The sequence below is a fragment of the Thunnus thynnus genome, chromosome 16, assembly GCF_963924715.1.
Source record: "Thunnus thynnus chromosome 16, fThuThy2.1, whole genome shotgun sequence".
In the NCBI taxonomy this organism is placed as follows: Eukaryota; Metazoa; Chordata; class Actinopteri; order Scombriformes; family Scombridae; genus Thunnus; species Thunnus thynnus.
In genome coordinates this window covers 2,622,182-2,639,152 of record NC_089532.1, presented here as the reverse complement: position 1 = coordinate 2,639,152, position 16,971 = coordinate 2,622,182, and the positions used below count along the sequence as shown (strand labels likewise).

The 16,971-nt window shown below is 39.2% G+C and overlaps 1 protein-coding gene across 4 annotated transcripts in view; it reads left to right on the top strand.

Moving 5' to 3' along the window:
* akap6 (A kinase (PRKA) anchor protein 6) overlaps positions 1 to 16,971 on the top strand; it is a 240,856-nt gene that overhangs the window by 41,634 nt on the left and 182,251 nt on the right. For all 4 annotated transcript variants that reach the window (XM_067614337.1, XM_067614338.1, XM_067614339.1 and 1 more), the window contains one exon: positions 428 to 599. In XM_067614337.1, the coding sequence (XP_067470438.1) occupies positions 428 to 599 (172 nt within the window). The remainder of the gene's footprint in view (positions 1 to 427; positions 600 to 16,971) is intronic.

Below are 16,971 nucleotides of genomic sequence, written 5' to 3'. Positions count from 1 at the left end.
TGTGTGACAATTCCTTTTGTCTTATGCGTCCTGTAGCCGCACCAAACTACATGGGAAAAAGCAATAAAAAAGTTAAAAGTATAAAAGAAACACACGTGTCCAAACAACAGTTGTGAATGTTTTCTTACGTGCACCGTGGAGAAGCTTAATTCCAGTTTAAATCTGAGGGGCTGCAAGATAATTAATGACATACAATTAATTTCTGCCATACAAATTATGTTTTTTTTTTAATCTGAATTTCAGGACAGTAATTACATGTTAAGGCTTTTAAAAACTATTCAAATTAAACAATCTGAAAAGGAACATCACTTTTTGGTTGAACTGCATACAACCTGTAACTAGTCTGACTTACTTTATGAAGCCTCAGTGTGTGTACAGTTTGTAGTCTTTACATTTGTCTCATGTGCACTATGATGCGCTGTTATAGGTCAAAGAAACCTCCTCCCCTTCACACCGGAGCCGACTGGAAGGTCGTCCTCCACCTGCCGGAGATCGAGACGTGGCTGAGGGTGACCAGCGACAGGGTCACACAGCTCACACACTCTGTGGGACAAGACAGCGACCATAGACACGTGGACGTCCACCTGGTGCAGCTCAAGGTAAACGTGGACTCCTCCTTATGTCTACATTATAATCCATATCTGAGGCCAGTATGAATGAATGTCATGTTTGTTGTCCTTGTAGAGCTGATGGCTACCTCACGGTTAGTCATCTTACGTATCTTTGGCAGTAGCAGAAAGAAATGTTTAAAGCATCCATGTTAATTTTTTGAATAAGTCTTACTTCTGCTTGGTATCCTGGTTTGTGCAACATGAAAACTGGTGCATATCTTTCTGACGGTGCTGTAGTGAGGACTTGGATGTCATTTGTTTTGCTATAAATCCCCAAAGCTATCCCACAATGCATCAGAGACACATCAATGTCTGTTCTTGTCAACTGAAAGAGACAATAACTAGGGTTCCATCCAAATGTAGAGCAAATTTAAACAGAATTTCCGGAAAACTGGCAAAAGTAAAGGTCATTAAATGTGTGTATCCATCCACTACCAAATATTAGGAGTTGGTTCATCAAGATAGACAGTTGGTGGTTCTAATTTTCCATCAGTACCATTAAACCATCGCAGAAGAAGAGGACACAACGAGATGATGTCATTAAAAGAATAGAAGTCAAAGCTCAAATGATGGAAAACACGTGGAAACCAGACTGTAAATATGACATTTCTGTTAGTTTCATGTATTCATGTGAGGAAGGTTACAGTCTCCTCATCATCGCTCCACACAGATCTGATGTTTTCAGCTCTTTAGGTCACATGATTCATGTCTGTTTACATTGTACTTTGTTGCATTTTGCTTTTATTAATATGACAAGTTTTCAACCTCAGTCAAGTGTAAAAATCTTTTACAGTTTCTACTGCAGGATTTTTTATGCACATATTGAAAATGTCATTAAAAGCAGGTGGATGGAAACACAGTTAATGGTGACAGTATACTGGTATTAGATGTTAACGACACAAATACACAACTGGCTGCACTGGGTTTATTTACATGGCTTTCTTTTTTTGAGAGTCAAAGACTACCAGTACCAAACTGTAACTTGCCCACAAGTAAATATCGAATACAAATACAAGTTAACCGGAAAGCTGATTAGCTAGTGAGCTAACTAGCCTGCTAGCAGTTTTCAGATATTAAATGCCCGACTATTCTCTTTTTCTGTGTGTGTGTAGTTTCATGACGTTCATAAACAGGCAGGTTAGTCTCAAGAAGCAGCTACACGTCTTGAGTCTGAAGTAGCTTAAAGTTCCACCAACAGTCGCTAGCTGCTCCAACTGACTCTCATTGAAAAAGCCTCAACTTCTCTCTAGAAATACTGAGTCAATCATTGTTTTCAATGAGTCATTATTGTCTCAATCTCTAAATTAAGGCCCTCTAATAAATGTGCTGGTGGTCATTTTGGAAATAATTGCTCTGTTAATAAGATTTGAAGACGTATAGCACAATTTAGCTAAAGTAGCTGATGTTAGCCAAAGTGTGCAGCGCTCTGTGTTCCCTGTAAGCTAGCGTTAGCTTGGGTCCGAGGTAGCGTGTGGTGTTTCCAGAGCATGAAAGGCAACACTCCTTATCTGGAAGAAGCAACTCTGGGCTTCAAACTGGCTCCAGTGCAAACCAGCGGGTGATGTCACACCTTGCTACGTCCATCTTTATATACAGGCTATGATTAGTCTACATCTCAGCTGTTGATAGAAATCAGGTCAGTGTCAAGACATGTTCAGTCGCATCTCTTTCTGCTTTTGGTGGGATGAACTTAAAAGACTTAAAAGAGAAGAAGCTGATTGTTTTTCTCCTCCAGCAGCGTCTCTCTGCTTCCTTTATTCATCCAAAGACAGTAAAACATTTGCTATCAAACATAAAAACATGTATCGATGCTTCTCAGCGGCTGCGTGTTGAACATCAGTCGATTTTAACCGTCTGACCTCAGGCTGTAAATTTCCCATAATGCCTTTCCTCTTCCCACAGTGGTGTTGTTACGTAATGACTGGCTGCCACAGGTCACACTGACTGTTGATTTATTTATGTAACTCAGCAGCCTCCCAAACCTTTTCCTTCATCTCCATAACTTAAAGACCCCGAGTGCATGTTTATATAAGAGGAGACGAAAAGAGTTTGATGATTCAGTTCAGTTCTTCCTCTTCATGTTGAGTCACTTTCAGTCTGTGAAGCATTTAAATCCCTTAAAAGCTGAGCTTTGTGGTTCTTTAAGGATAAATACCAACAAAATACAACAAGAAAACATCAATTCTCCTCCATTAGACCAATATCTGTAACCACAGGAGCAGGACAGAAGCCTGGATGCAGTTTTTATTTATCATCAACATTTGTGTCTGATCTTGTTATGTCAAATTTGATAGTTTGGAAACATATGAGAACCAAATTATATGTATTAATTTCCATTTGTACATCTATTAACCTCTGCTTTAAAGTTCTACACAGAAGAACAGAATCATATTTGTTTGTTTCAACACTTCACTGAAGCCTTATGATTCTGTTACTGTGTTGAATTTTAAAACAACATAATTTGAAGGGACTTAATTTCCCTATTATGGTTAAAATTCAGGATTTAATTTCATATTCATGGTCAAATTTAAGCCTATAAAGAACCCTTAAATATTAAATATCACTACCTTATCACATGGACTTAATCTGAGATTGATATTTTCAGGATTAAATTAAGAATTAATCTATGATATTTAACTAATTCTTGTTTAATAGTGATTGCAAACAGTTAGAAATGAGAACAGACATAATTTTAGCTGTGATATTGCTGCACATGAATACTCTAGTAAAATAAAGCTATATTATAGTTGCCCTGTGGCTGAGGTGTAGTTTCGTTTGTTAGTTTAGTGTTTGAATCCATCCAAACCCATTTATCCAAAAAATCAGCCTTATATTTGGTATCTTCTGAAACTTTGGGACGTCCACTAGAATAAACATATTTGTGCAGTGCAGCGGTGTGACTCATTGATGTGTTTTTTATCATTTTTGGACAATAACAGAGGTCTACAGCACAGAGGAATAAGATATATCAGGCTTTGATACACACAAAATACTTTTTAGTAGATCAGTTCATTGGTTTGGATCCAAACATGAGAAGTCTGCACATTTGTTGACAATAAGACAAATAAAGAACATTTCCATCCGTATCCTTTCATCTGTCTGAGGGGTCGTTATGGCGACAACAGTAGCTGTTATGCTTTGTTAAACCATCACAGAGGCTGCGGCTTCAGCAGCTGGAGGCCTGTTTGTTCACATTCATTCATTCATAAAGTTACAGTTTCATATTCTGTGAGACGTTCGGATCTTTTATTGATGAGTGTGTATTTATAACTACAGTGACTCAGATGTTTTCTGTTCATCAGGCTGCTGCTGCTGCTGCTGCTGCTCACAGAGTTTCTTCGGTATCATCAGTGTGTCGGTATTTTTAGAGGCATAATTCCTCTCCTCGCCTCTCCTTATTTGCCTGACTTTTTTTCTCTCCTCTCTGCTGTTTTTAGCTCTCCTCTCCTCTCTGCACCACTCCGCTCAGCATGTGTGTTTATGTCTATGTGTGTGTGTGTGTGTGTGTGTGTGTGTTCTCTGAATAAAACATGGCAGCAGCAGTAGCAGCAGTAGCAGCAGTGTACCCACTAACAGCTCCAGACATTCAGACCAGGAGTCACACTGATGCTCACCACACTGCTGGGAAAGGGTGTGTATGTGTGAGAGAGAGAGAGAGGGAGAGAGAGAGAGAGAGAGGATGGATGGATGGAGGAGGAAGGCGTCTACTTCCTGTTAGAGATCTGTTGTCTCATGCTGAGTCACTCTCTGCCCTGAACACACACTTACACATATTTTCTCTTTTAGCTCTTTTCTGCTGCACAAACTTTTCCAGGAAGCAGAAAGCTTGTTAGGAAATCAGAAACATTTCCTGTATTTCAGTCATGAGAACTGAGCTCTAAATTTAGCTTTAGCTCCTGCTTCTGTAAAAAATATGAATTATTCACCTTTTCTTTCTGTTCTATTGTACAAAACACTAAATATATATATATCTCTAATATCTGTTAGATATAAATTAATTACGACCGTCTTTTTAATCCTGCTTTTAAATACAGTTTTTATTACTTTGCCTATTTCATTGTATATGAAAATGTTATTTTCTTAATTTTATTTTAGTTTTATTGTTTATTTGCTGCCTTTTGTTTGTCAATTGCTTTAAATGTTTTATGCATTTAACATAAAGCACTTTGAGCTGCATCTCAGGTATGAAAGGTTTTATTATGATTATAATTATTTAATTCAATACAGTTATGCACTAAATCAATAAATAAATAAATGACCATAAAACAGACTCTCTGGAGTTTGTAATCTCTATTTTCCATCTTTGCTTGTCTCCTTCATATATATTTATTACAACTTGATTCAAAACAACATCAGCCTGCGTTTTTTTTTTATTTATTAGTGGTCTAAATTGTCTCATCTTCAGATGTAGTGGAAACACGAAACATGGTCAAAAATAGTTGTTTACTTCACGTCATATATTATTTAATTTTTGTCAATGTCAGGAAATTAGTCTTTCTTGTGACTAGTTGAAAAATGCATTTATGATTTCATTTGATATTCTCTAAAAGCGACTCTTCATTTCAAATGTATCTCTGGAGTATCAGACTCACTTTATGAAAACTGTAAGTTAGTAGTTTGCTAGTCGGTGAGCGAGGACAGAGCGGTTCTTTAGGCTCTAAAAGTAAAGTTATTTATCAGTGAACTTGATACAAAGTTGAGTAAACAGCAGAAACTTAAAGTAAATCAATATGTTGCTGTGAGCAGCTTTGTCTTTAAACCAGCAGCAGTTCTCAGTGTTTCAGCTACTCGGCAGGTCGGTTGTTCCTGCATCTTGAAGAAGTCGCCGCAGTTCTTCTTCTGCTGCTTCTGTCTCTTCATGTTAATCCCAGACTGACTCCATGATGTTGAGATCAGAGACTGAAGATAGATCTTTATGACTCTGGCTGGGTGTTTATGGTTTGATGTATAAGAATCTAAACATCTAAAACTTTTGCACAGTGCTGAATATGATGCTGACTAAAATATTATTGTCCAAAATCAATGTGTATTCACCAATTACTCTACTATGTTTTTATAAAACTCAAAATTTGTAACCCTTCCTGTTAACTGGTATCAGTCATAAATTACATTACATTATTGTTTTAAGTTGATTTTAGTGGATTTTGATGTGTGTTCACTGATATTCACTGTCAGAACTCACAGTTTTGAGAAAAGACAGACTTAATTTGTCTTTGCACTGAACTCATGAGGACCCCACTAAGATAATCCCTTTACTGGCCTCAACGTAACTCTGCCTTTAACCCTAAACTCAAGTCTGAACCCTCAAACATCCCTTTGAAGAAGTGAGGAAGAGATTTTATCTTTGATCCTCACAAAGAACACAAACTGTCTGCATCTGCATCTGTTTGTTTTCAGATTACGCAGCTTCGAGGGCTTTATGATGTGTGTGCGTGAGTGCATGGAGCGTGTGTGTGTGTGTGGTCATGGGATGTGCTGGATCACTGCCTGGTTCTGGGAAGTGACAAGGTCAGATTTATAGTGACGACAGTGTGTGTGCGTGTGTGTGTGAGAGAGAGAGACGGAGTTACAACTACAGCTTTGTAGTGTGAGTGACTGATGTCATTCTGTGTGTGTGTGTGTGTGTGTGTGTGTGTGTGTGTGTGTGTCTAATCCATTTATCAGCTGCAGATGCTCCAATTCTTTGATTCTTCATCAGAGCAGGAACCAGATTCCACTTCTTTTTTTTTTTTTTTTTTTTACTGAATTTCACTCCCAAAAAATACCCAGATATCTCAGTACATCATGCGGTGGCGCCCTCTGGTGGCGAGAAGACGTCATAACATTGTACAACAAGTACATACAGGTCATAAACAGAAACAAATAGAGATGATAAAGATTATTAGTGCTGCACATTGTATCTGTTTTCTAAACTGTGATTGTTGTGAATGTTTTCCAGTAAGTATAAACTGTAAAAGCTGCACCAAGTTTTCATTTCTGATATAAAACAAGATCCTTAGATATTCAAATGACATGAAATATTATCAATCATCCGGACCTTGTCAGCGTTGTCATGACAATAATCAAATCTTCCATCCTTCGTCTTTTCGTCAGCTCGTCAGAGGAGCGACATCAGACAAAGAGGACAGTAAGACACAAGAGAGGAAGGGAACAGACAAAAGCTCGGTGGATATTTGCGGAGGCGCTTCTGTCAGTCTGGTCAGAGCTGAAACAAATGTGACGCCTTCTGTTATTGTTTCACGCCGCGTATGTTCTGACACCTCCGTCACGTCTGAGCCGCAGCCTGCAGACACATCAGTCAACAACAGTCATATCAGAATCAGTCAGTGTGTGAGTCAAGTTCAACTGTAAAACAGGACAGATACAATGTCATTTCAGAAAAGTATGTGAAGAGTATCTCAGATTTGAGAAGTGAAACACAAAACTCTGCAGGAAGGAAGATCAAATATGACTCTTTTAGGGACCCGTTTCCTTTCTGGTTGAAGATGGAGTCTAACTTTTGTAATAGTCTGTACACTTTATGTAGACTTTAGAACCTAAAATGGGTTGTGTGCCATATGAAATATGCAATAGCATAAAAGAAAGCAAACAATGGCACTGAAGGCAGAGATCTAAGTGAAGAAAATGAAAATAACACATGAAATGTCTTCTTTTTTTTTATTATGAGATTTTATATCTTCTGTATTATTCTGATTATGTGAGAAACTGTATTATATCAGGATAAACCCCATGTGGTTTTCAAGGGTCCCAAAATACTGAGGAGGGCAGAAAAGAACATATTGATTCCCTGGCTGACGGCTCCATCTAGTGGTTATTTTACTGTATTACAACTGAGGTGCATTTTCACTGGTTAGAAGTAAAGACACTGAACTCACATCTGAGTTTAAGGCTTCAAGTGTACAAATTATTAATGAGAAACCTTCTTAAACATCAGTCAGAACATTAACATGATTAAAACTGATAACTCTGATGTGTCAATTTGGCATTTTTTGTTAATAATTTTCCATTTTTTCATGTGTTCTTCTCGACTACAGCACTTATAAAAATACACCTAAAAACACCTCTAAAGCTTTAATTTAAGCACTTTATCTCACTTATTTAATACAGAAATGTAAAAATGAAACATTCTGTTTATGGGTTGAGTTATGTTCTGGATCTATTTCTTCGGAAGCAACAGTATATCCATCCACATCCTCTCCAGTTATCATACTGGTTGCCAGATATGTACAGACACAGTGGTACCAAACCTGGCAACCTCACTGCGACAACAAGACTTCAGGAAGTTGTGTGAAATCAGTGCACCCGGTTGTTTTTTTATGTTTTTGTCTCATGTTTTATTTCATGTTCATTATTATTACCTACGATATCTCATTCTGCCATATATGTGTATTCTTATAGATATAAAACCACATTTTTAATTTTCTCTTTATGGTTTAAACAAATGAGACACAGCGTGTTAATCAGTGAGTTTTAGTTGTCTGTTGGTTGGTGCATTTTTGAACTTTTTAAAGATTAATATTGATGCTCTCATCTCACTATTGGATAGAAAGCAAATAAGCAACTAATCTTTTAATCTATTTTGTGAGATGGAAGTGGAAAGTAACTAAGTACATTTACTCTGTTACTGTACTTAAGTACAGTTTTGAGGTACTTGTACTTTACTTGAGTATTTCCATGTGATGCTACTTTCTACATTTCAGAGGGAAATATTGTACTTTCTACTCCACTACATTTATTTGACAGCTTTAGTTACTTTTCAGATGAAGATTTGACCCAATGGATAATATAACACGCTTTTAAAATACAACACATTGTTAAAGATGAAACCAGTGGTTTCCAACCTTTTTGGCTTTTGACGTCTTACAAAAAGCAGTGTGTAGCGGGGGTCACATTTCACATGTCTATGAGTTGTTAACAGCTCCACCAAATAGTGATTTTTCCCTCTAAACTTCTCACATGCTTTCATTTCAATAAATGTTCAAATGATCCAATATTTCAGCAAAAATCAAAGATTAGAGAAAAAGTCCAAAAACTGAAAACAGATTTGTGTATCAGAACTTTGTTTTTTCTTCTTTCCTCTCCCATTAATCATCTCACCACCCCTCAGATTTATCTGCTGACCCTTTGGAGGGGCCCGACCCCTAGGTTGGGAACCGCTGGACTAAACTAGCTAACTGTATATAAAGTAGTGTAAACTAGCTCCACCTCCAGCAGCTACAACAGTAACATGCTGCTCTAACACTGATGCTTCACTATTAATAATCTAATGATGTCATATATAATAATATATCAGTCAGAGGGACCAAACCACTACTTTTACTGCAATACTTTAACTACATCAAGCTCATAATACTTATGTACTTTTACTGCAATACTTTAACTACATCAAGCTCATAATACTTATGTACTTTTACTGCAATACTTTAACTACATCAAGCTCATAATACTTTTAGTGTAGTAGGATTTTTCATGTATATAATATAGTATTTTTACATTGCTGTGTTGGTATTTTAAGTGAAGTAGTTTCAGACCTTGTAAACGGTTTGATCTGAAGTTATTTAGTATCATCATCAGCGGATCTTGTTTAGATAATGAGCTCCTTCAGGCCTGTCAGACCTGGATTCACCCCGTCGGGCCTCGTAGCTGCACACTGAGCGTCTGATTGGACGTTACCTCGACACAGAGCGTCCAGGTCGTGGCAGGTTCGAGCTTTATTTGACTTAATTGCGGGCGTGGCAGTCGGCGGGCGTCGGGCTCGGCGACACGGAGAGAGAGAGAGAAATGGAAGCGGACAGATCGCCAGGCTGCTGTTTAAAATTGGATTCACGCCTCCGGTGTTCTCTCTTTCTTTCTTCATCCTGTCCTCGCTGCTCTTTTTCTCACTTTGTTTCTTTTTTTTTTTATCCTCTCCTTCTTTTCTTCTCTCTCTGTGTCTCTCTCTTCCTCTCTCTGTCATATTTATAATGCGTTTGCCTGCAGGGCATTCTTCTATAACCTGACCTTGCCACAGAGCGACTGTAGGACATGATTATAGTGATGCAACCACTGTTTCTCCCTATGTGTGTGTGTGTGTGTGTGTGTGTGTGTGTGTGTGTGTGTGCGTGCTGGTATGCCAGGCTCTCAGCCATTCTTAGCATCCGGCTGCAGGCGGTGTGTAACAGCTGCATGGAGAATGTCCTGGGCTGCTCTGAGAGGGAGAGGCTGCTGGTGTGAAGGCAGAGTACATTTACATTATAACACACACACACACACACACACTCACACACACACACACACACACACAGTAATTTTAGTGATTCAGTCACCCTGAGCACAAAAAAACAGAGATTTTCTAAACAAATATTTTAAAGCATTAAAAAAACACAAAGGTCTTTGTTATTAACTCAGTTTATTTGCACCATTTTCTGCTCCATATATCATCTTATTATAGAGTAAGTATATAGAATATATATAACAAACACAATAAGTAACATATAGAACAAATGCAGCAGCAAAACACCACTGAGACAAAACCCCTTTAAAGCAGCTATAGTGGATATTTTTCTATAATAACAGTGTCTGGTCTGACAGTGTGTAATGTGTTTGGCTCGTAGTGATGAACCTACAGAGAATTATCAGTGACTCTGCAGCTCCTCTCGGCTTTACGGAGCTTTATAGTGAGTTTCAGCTCATTGTTTATCTGTCAGGCTGCGACTTTACACTAGCCGCTGTACACTACCTGCTAACAGACACAGCTAGCTGTAGACTAGCTGCTGAACATAGTGGAGCATTTAGCAGCTAAAGAGCCAGATATTTCCCTCAGGAGTTGCTAGAGAGCAAAAACAGAAGCTAAAAGAGAGTGAATATTGGACTTACATTCACCAGGTGGACAGAAACACGACTCCACATGAATGATAATGTTGCTCCATAACTGCTGGATGTGGAAATAAACAACTGTTTGCTAACAAGCTCAACATATCAACTCAAAGGTGATGATGGTAATGCAGGTTTAAGTAACAAAAACAAAACAAACAAAAAAGATATGCAGATAAAATACCTAAAACAAAGCATAAAAATGATCATTAAAACACCTAATCTTCTTTTTTTCCTATTTAATCTCTGTTATTGTTGCTCAGGGCTCATTGCTGTGGTGTCACCTGTCAATCAAACAGCTGCAGCTGCAGTTTGAGTGACAGCAGCGTGATTTATGACATTTATGACACATGAGACAATAGTCAGGATCGGTGCTTATGTTTCTCAGATTAACACCACGTTTCCCAAAAGCTGAGTTACTTTTCTTTAAACCTCTGCAGTCAAACGTTTAGTCAACATGCTGTAAAGAAATCCAACTGATTTCCCTCCAAATCTAAACTCGTGAGTCACAATGTAAAGTTGCGAGGTCGTATCTACAAGGTCAACATATAGATTAGTTCTTGTTAACATCAAGCAGCTTTGCAACATGATCATGTTTTTCCAAAGGAAACGTGATCCGTGCGTGTGCGTCCCTGATTCAAACCCACAGAGCTTTATTTAAACGCAGTCCAGAAGCAGCAGCGCTGCCAGTCTCCCAGCTGTCGTGATATTCCTGTGTCCTGATGTCACTGCCGCTGCCACGCCAGGAATCCTGGGAATTGCGCTCAACATGGAAGGAAGAGATATTCCTGTGGAGGAGAGTTCAGGGGAGGAAAAGGGAGGATAGAAGGAAGGAAGAAGGCGAGCAGGGAGGGGGTAGCGGCTGGTTCACAGAGTTCAGATGATCTTTTCAACTCACTCACTCAAATATCATCACTGTCAGCTGAGAAGCCTGTATCTCCAAAATACTTACAACATTTATAGTCCCCCCCCCTCCCCTTCCACTCCAAAAAATATGTTTTTTCTTCTTGTTCCTACAAGTTGGATGTTTGAGCTTCACCGTGCAGAATGTGTGTGCAGAGTTTTCACATTCAGCTACAGGAAGTGAAAAGTTTCTCTGAGCTCATTGTAAAATCTGATTTTAAGAGGGCGGGTCTGCGAGCGTGATTTGTGACCGAAAATAGTTTGGAAGCCAGAATCGTGGTCCAGAATGCAGCTTAGACGAAAGCGTGATGTGGAAACGTGAAAGCTTCCAGTGCACAAACACTGAGATCGGACTTTATAGTGAACAAGGAGACGACGTCTGTCCACCAGTTAAAGGACCAGTCTGTAGGATTTAGTGGCATCTAGCAAGTCTGTTCCACTTGATGCCACTAAATTCTACAAACTGCACCTTTAAACTTTATTTTTTTAAATGAGGGAGAAAGAGGAGATGTAATTTAAGGATTTTAACTTGATAATTACATTTTTTTTTGTGGGAAAAAAAAACATATCAGACGCACATTATTGTTTCCAAGCCGAGTATTTTCATATGTCTTAATACATGTCTGGAGGGGATCTTTAAGATTACTGTTCAGGAAATTAAAGAAATACAAATATACAGTCGTGTATCAGCGCAGGAAGAGACGAGGGACTTCCTGAGGAATTCTTAAAGCCTTTTTTTTTTTTAAAAAACCACCTTTCTCATGAGCTCTTGCATCTTAAAAACAAAACTCTGTCTATTACTTCACTGTAACAGACAGTCAGAGCAGCAGCCCCATTACGTTTTTATTTCTGACAAACTGGAGAAAACTGCAGGTCAGTTTTGAGTCGATGTAGCGCTCTGATCTGCTGCTTGACTTGTAACTAAAGTTTGACAGTTCAGGTTTGGTGTTTTTGCACAAAATTCTGGAGTCATTTATCTTCTCAACAAAGCTCTCTGTTGTCAGACTTTTACAATTTTTTATTGTAATGATTAAAACATATTTTTCTCTCCAGGAAATAGCCTTAACCTTCACTTCTCTCTCTCTCTCTCTGTGTCCCTCGTCCTCCTCACAACTGTCATGGTTACTGCAGCAGCCATTGTGGTGCAGACAAGAGAAAGTTTGTATGTGTGTTTGTGTGTGTGTGTGTGTGTGTGTGTGTGTGTGTGTGTGAAAGAAAGACAGCGAGAGAGAGATTCAGTGTGCGAAAAGCACATAAACCTTGTACGTCTGTGTTTGATCTTTAGATCTTTGAGGATGTTTTTCACCCCTTTAAAGGGCTGTTTAAGGGTCAAGGTCAGATTTAGCTTTATGTTAGCATCAGGCTAAAGATTATCAAGGGGTTGTATTATTTCCATGAGGGTCCTCATGAGTGTAGAATAGGGATGTGCAGAGAGCCCAGTATTTGTATTTGTATCTGTATTTGTTGAGGCAACAAAATTATTTGTATTCGAATAAATGTGGAAGGAGGCTCAAAAGTCCTGTTTTTGTTTTTATTACGCTTTTAATTTTAGGAAATTACCTAACTACCTTACGAAGGAGGTCCCCAAACCAGGTCTCGAACTGGAGTCTCCCAGATCATAGACGACTGCGCTGACTGCTGAACTAAAACTCTACACATCACCTCATTGCAGACAGACCTCTACCTATTTATACACCCATAACACAGAGACAGCACAGCGTGTAACATGTAGGGAAGAACTTCAAAGGTGATTCCTGCTTTGAACTTTTCATTTATTGCCTATTTTTTACAACCTAACTTTGTAGAAAAGAGAAAGGTTATGGAGAGTCTCTTGGGAGCACTTCATGTTTGTCAGTAGCTCAGCTTTATCTCCAGTTAACACCCCCAACTCCGGGAGTGATGTCCAAATTAGGAAATGTGCGTCATGTAGCAGGTGGATGTGACTCCTCTCGTTAAGATCTGCTGATAGACGTAACAGCGGAGAAGAGGCAAGACACCGAGATAGCGATGTAACCGACCTGCACGTTGGTATTTGACACGAAAACAAATCATTTTTTAAATGATTAAAATAAAAAAATTTGTGCTTTGCCGAATAATGTATTTGTATTCAGGCACACTCCTAATATAGAAGCACAAAAATGTGTGTTTACACTACAACTTTATCGTTCACCGTAGTGGAAATGTGTCTTTGATGACACGTCTGTAGAATAAAACATCATTCAGACGTGGAGCATCAGAGACAATAGCATGAAAACACACACAGTTGTTACTGACTGTAAATGTGTCTCTGCGTTAGGCCTTGTGTGCACAGATGCTGTAAATTTGCAGACATGTTAATGTGCTGAACGTTTTCAGTTAGTAGGGGTGTACCCGAATACAAATACGTTATTCGGCAAAGCAACCAACCAATATTTTTATATGAAGAATGAATCTAATGACTGCCAACAACTCTGCAGCTCTAGTAGCAGCGTTTTAGCCTCTTTTAGCTCCTACTTTTGGTTTTGTGGCACGTTTCCTGTCAGACCAGACTGGCTGGTGAAGAAAGTGGAACATTGAGCAGATAAAGAGACACATATGTTTCTCAGGAGCTGGTGGAGACCAAAACAGAGATAAAAAGAGAGAATATTGGATTTATATTCATCAGCTGGACACTAAATGAATGTTAATACTACTCTGTATTATAATACAAATATGTTATTTGGCAAAGCACAAATAGTGGGTTTTCTTTACGAATATTTGTTTCATACAAATATTTTTAATATTATTTGTTTTTGGGAAGAAAAAAACAAAACATGTCAAATAGCAGCGAGCAGGTCGGTTATAGTCGCTATCTCAGTGTCTCTCCTCTGCTCCGCTGTGACGTCTATCAGCAGGTCTCAGTGAGGGGAGTCACATCCACCTGCTACATGACGCACATTTCTTATTTCTTGGACATCACTTTAATTTTCATCTTTAATTTTCTAAAATTATAAGCTAAATAAAAACAAAAACAGGATTTTTAAGCCTCTTTCCACTTTTATTCAAATACAAATACAAATAATTTTGCTGCCTCAATAAATACAGATACAAATACAAATACTGGGCTCTCTGCACATCCCTATCAGTTAGCATCAGCATTTGACATATTTCACATTATACAGAGTTTTTAATCTCATGACGTTGAGATCAGGGCTCTGTGGAGGCCCAGACCATCTGCTGCAGGACTCCTTCTTCCTCTTCTTGTTGATGAGGGTAGATCTTTATGACTCCGGCTGGATGTTTGGGCTCGTTGTCACTCCGCAGATGATCAGATGCCTCCCTGATGGTATGATGGATAAGAATCTAAAGTGCCTAAAACTTTTGGACAGCGCTGCATGTGATCGGCCAACGCAGCAAAGTCCTACGTTTATATGTCTGAGAGAAAGAAAGAGACAGAGGGGAAAGTGTGTGTGTGTGTGTGTGTGTTTTAAGTGGCAAGAATGACACCCAGTATTTCGAGCATCTGTGTGTGTGTGTGTGTGTTGGGGAGAGGCGGGGGGGGGGGTAGCTGGGTGAGGTCGGTCCTAAAATAACCTCCCCAACTGTTGTCACCCCTCCTCTCTCCAACACCCCCGCGAAAGAAGCAGGTCACCACATACACAAACACACACACACACACACACACACAAACACACACTGCTGGCGCGTCTGTTGGTCACCATTTCCCACATGGACTCAGCAGAGTGTTTGAAGCTTCGGACAGAAGAACCACACGCTGCCTGAGCTTTGACGTTCTGACTTTTTTATTATTTTGCTTCATGTTTGTGGCGCGTTTTAGGACACGAGGAGATCAGATATTGTGAATTTTAGAACATTAAAGAAGGACTTTGTGAAAAGGTAAGAAACCTTTTGACAGTTTGAGTTGAAGTTGAAACTTGTTCCTCACTTAAAACTACTGAAGGTCAAAATTAAAGAGCTCTGCTGCATAAAGAACATTCAGTCACCTTTTTAAATGCAGTTTTGGTTTTGTCATATGATCACTTTTTTGTGTATTAAAACACAAATACCTGAAAGCTTCCTGGTGTTATAATAACAGGGAAACCTGACAGTGTTTCGGTGCTGCTGTTTGATTTTTACCTCCAGTGAAAGCAGGATGTTTGTGGCGGGTCGACGCACATGGAGGAACTTTCCAGAGGCACGCGACCATCTTTGAAACCATCACACACACACACAGAAACCATGTTTGGTACAGAACAAAGTGTTTTATATATGAGAATAGAGAAGAAAAAAGCTTTCTGACAATGTTTTACTCAAATGACTTTCAGTAGAAATAGAAATACTGTGTGTGTTCGGTTTAAGAGTTTAAAATACTTTTGTAAATCATCTTCAGTTGTGAACATGTAATGGTCACAGAGCATTCAGGGAACAGCTGGAAAAGGATTGTGACAGACGTGTTGCCGTGCAGATAATGAAAGAAGAAGACACGGTGACACAGCGAGTTCCTCCTTCCTGATAGTTTCCCTCCAACGTTACAATGATTTGAATCAGTCTGAGTTCAGATAACTCCGGTTCAGACAATATTATAGATGTTTTTATGCCCTGAAAGTTTGAAAAAAGGACAGAATATGCTCAAACTAAATGTCTAGTTCCTGTAACATCATCTCAGTGCCATTGATGTTATTATCAATCAGAACACATGAAGAAATGTTGTTTTTCTGCATCTTTTTTTCCCTCCATCTATAATCCCTTACACATTACTCTCTTTCTAATCCCTTGCTTTTGCATCTGTGAGTCAGCAGAAATGCGCTGCTCACACGTACAGACGTTTACATTCTGCCAACACACCTACTGTACGCTCGATAGTAGGAGTTGGTGTTGTTGGAAATCTTTCAGTATCAGGTGTTAAAAACAGGATACAATCCCAAAGCCAATTAACAAAATGCAAATGCATCTGTGATTAAAGGCTTAACATAAAGAAGTGTGCAAATGTCTGATCAAAGAGTAAATCTGACCAAACACTCCTTACAAAATGTTTGTATTCAACAGTTTTACAGCCAGACTTTGGGTGTGATTTGTAGTGTTTGCAGTCAGAGTGAATGTGCAGGAAACTAATGCATGAACCAGGAATCTGTTTTCAACCCTGGAAATGTTGGTTTCATATCCGCAGCAGGACAACACATTTGGCAGGTCATTCGGTAGCTTTGAGTGACACTTCAGATCAGGCAGTTCAGTTACGTGACTTTAGGGGTTTTGCAAGTGGTCCCGACGTAGCTCAGGTTGCCCGAAGGAACCGAACAGAAGAAGTAGAAACCGCTGCAGAGTTCAGATAAACCGTCCAGAACACGCCGGCTGTAAATGCAGCAGCAGCAGCAGCAGCAGCAGACTAAAAGGACGAGTTTGGAGGCATTTGGCAGAAGCTACCAAAAAATTACTGTAACAAGTCTTTGTATCGCGAGCGGGTCTCGGTCGTCTTTGAAGCCGGTTAATTTGAATACTCCGGGGGGGAAGGCGGGGGGAGGGGGGGAAGGAGCACAGAGTATTTGATCTCCAAGGTAAAACACGCTGCGCTGATGGGCTGAAGTGGAGGAGTTGAAGGTTATTAGATCGAATGGGTGTGGATGAGGCCGAGCTGTCGCAGGCGGTTTGA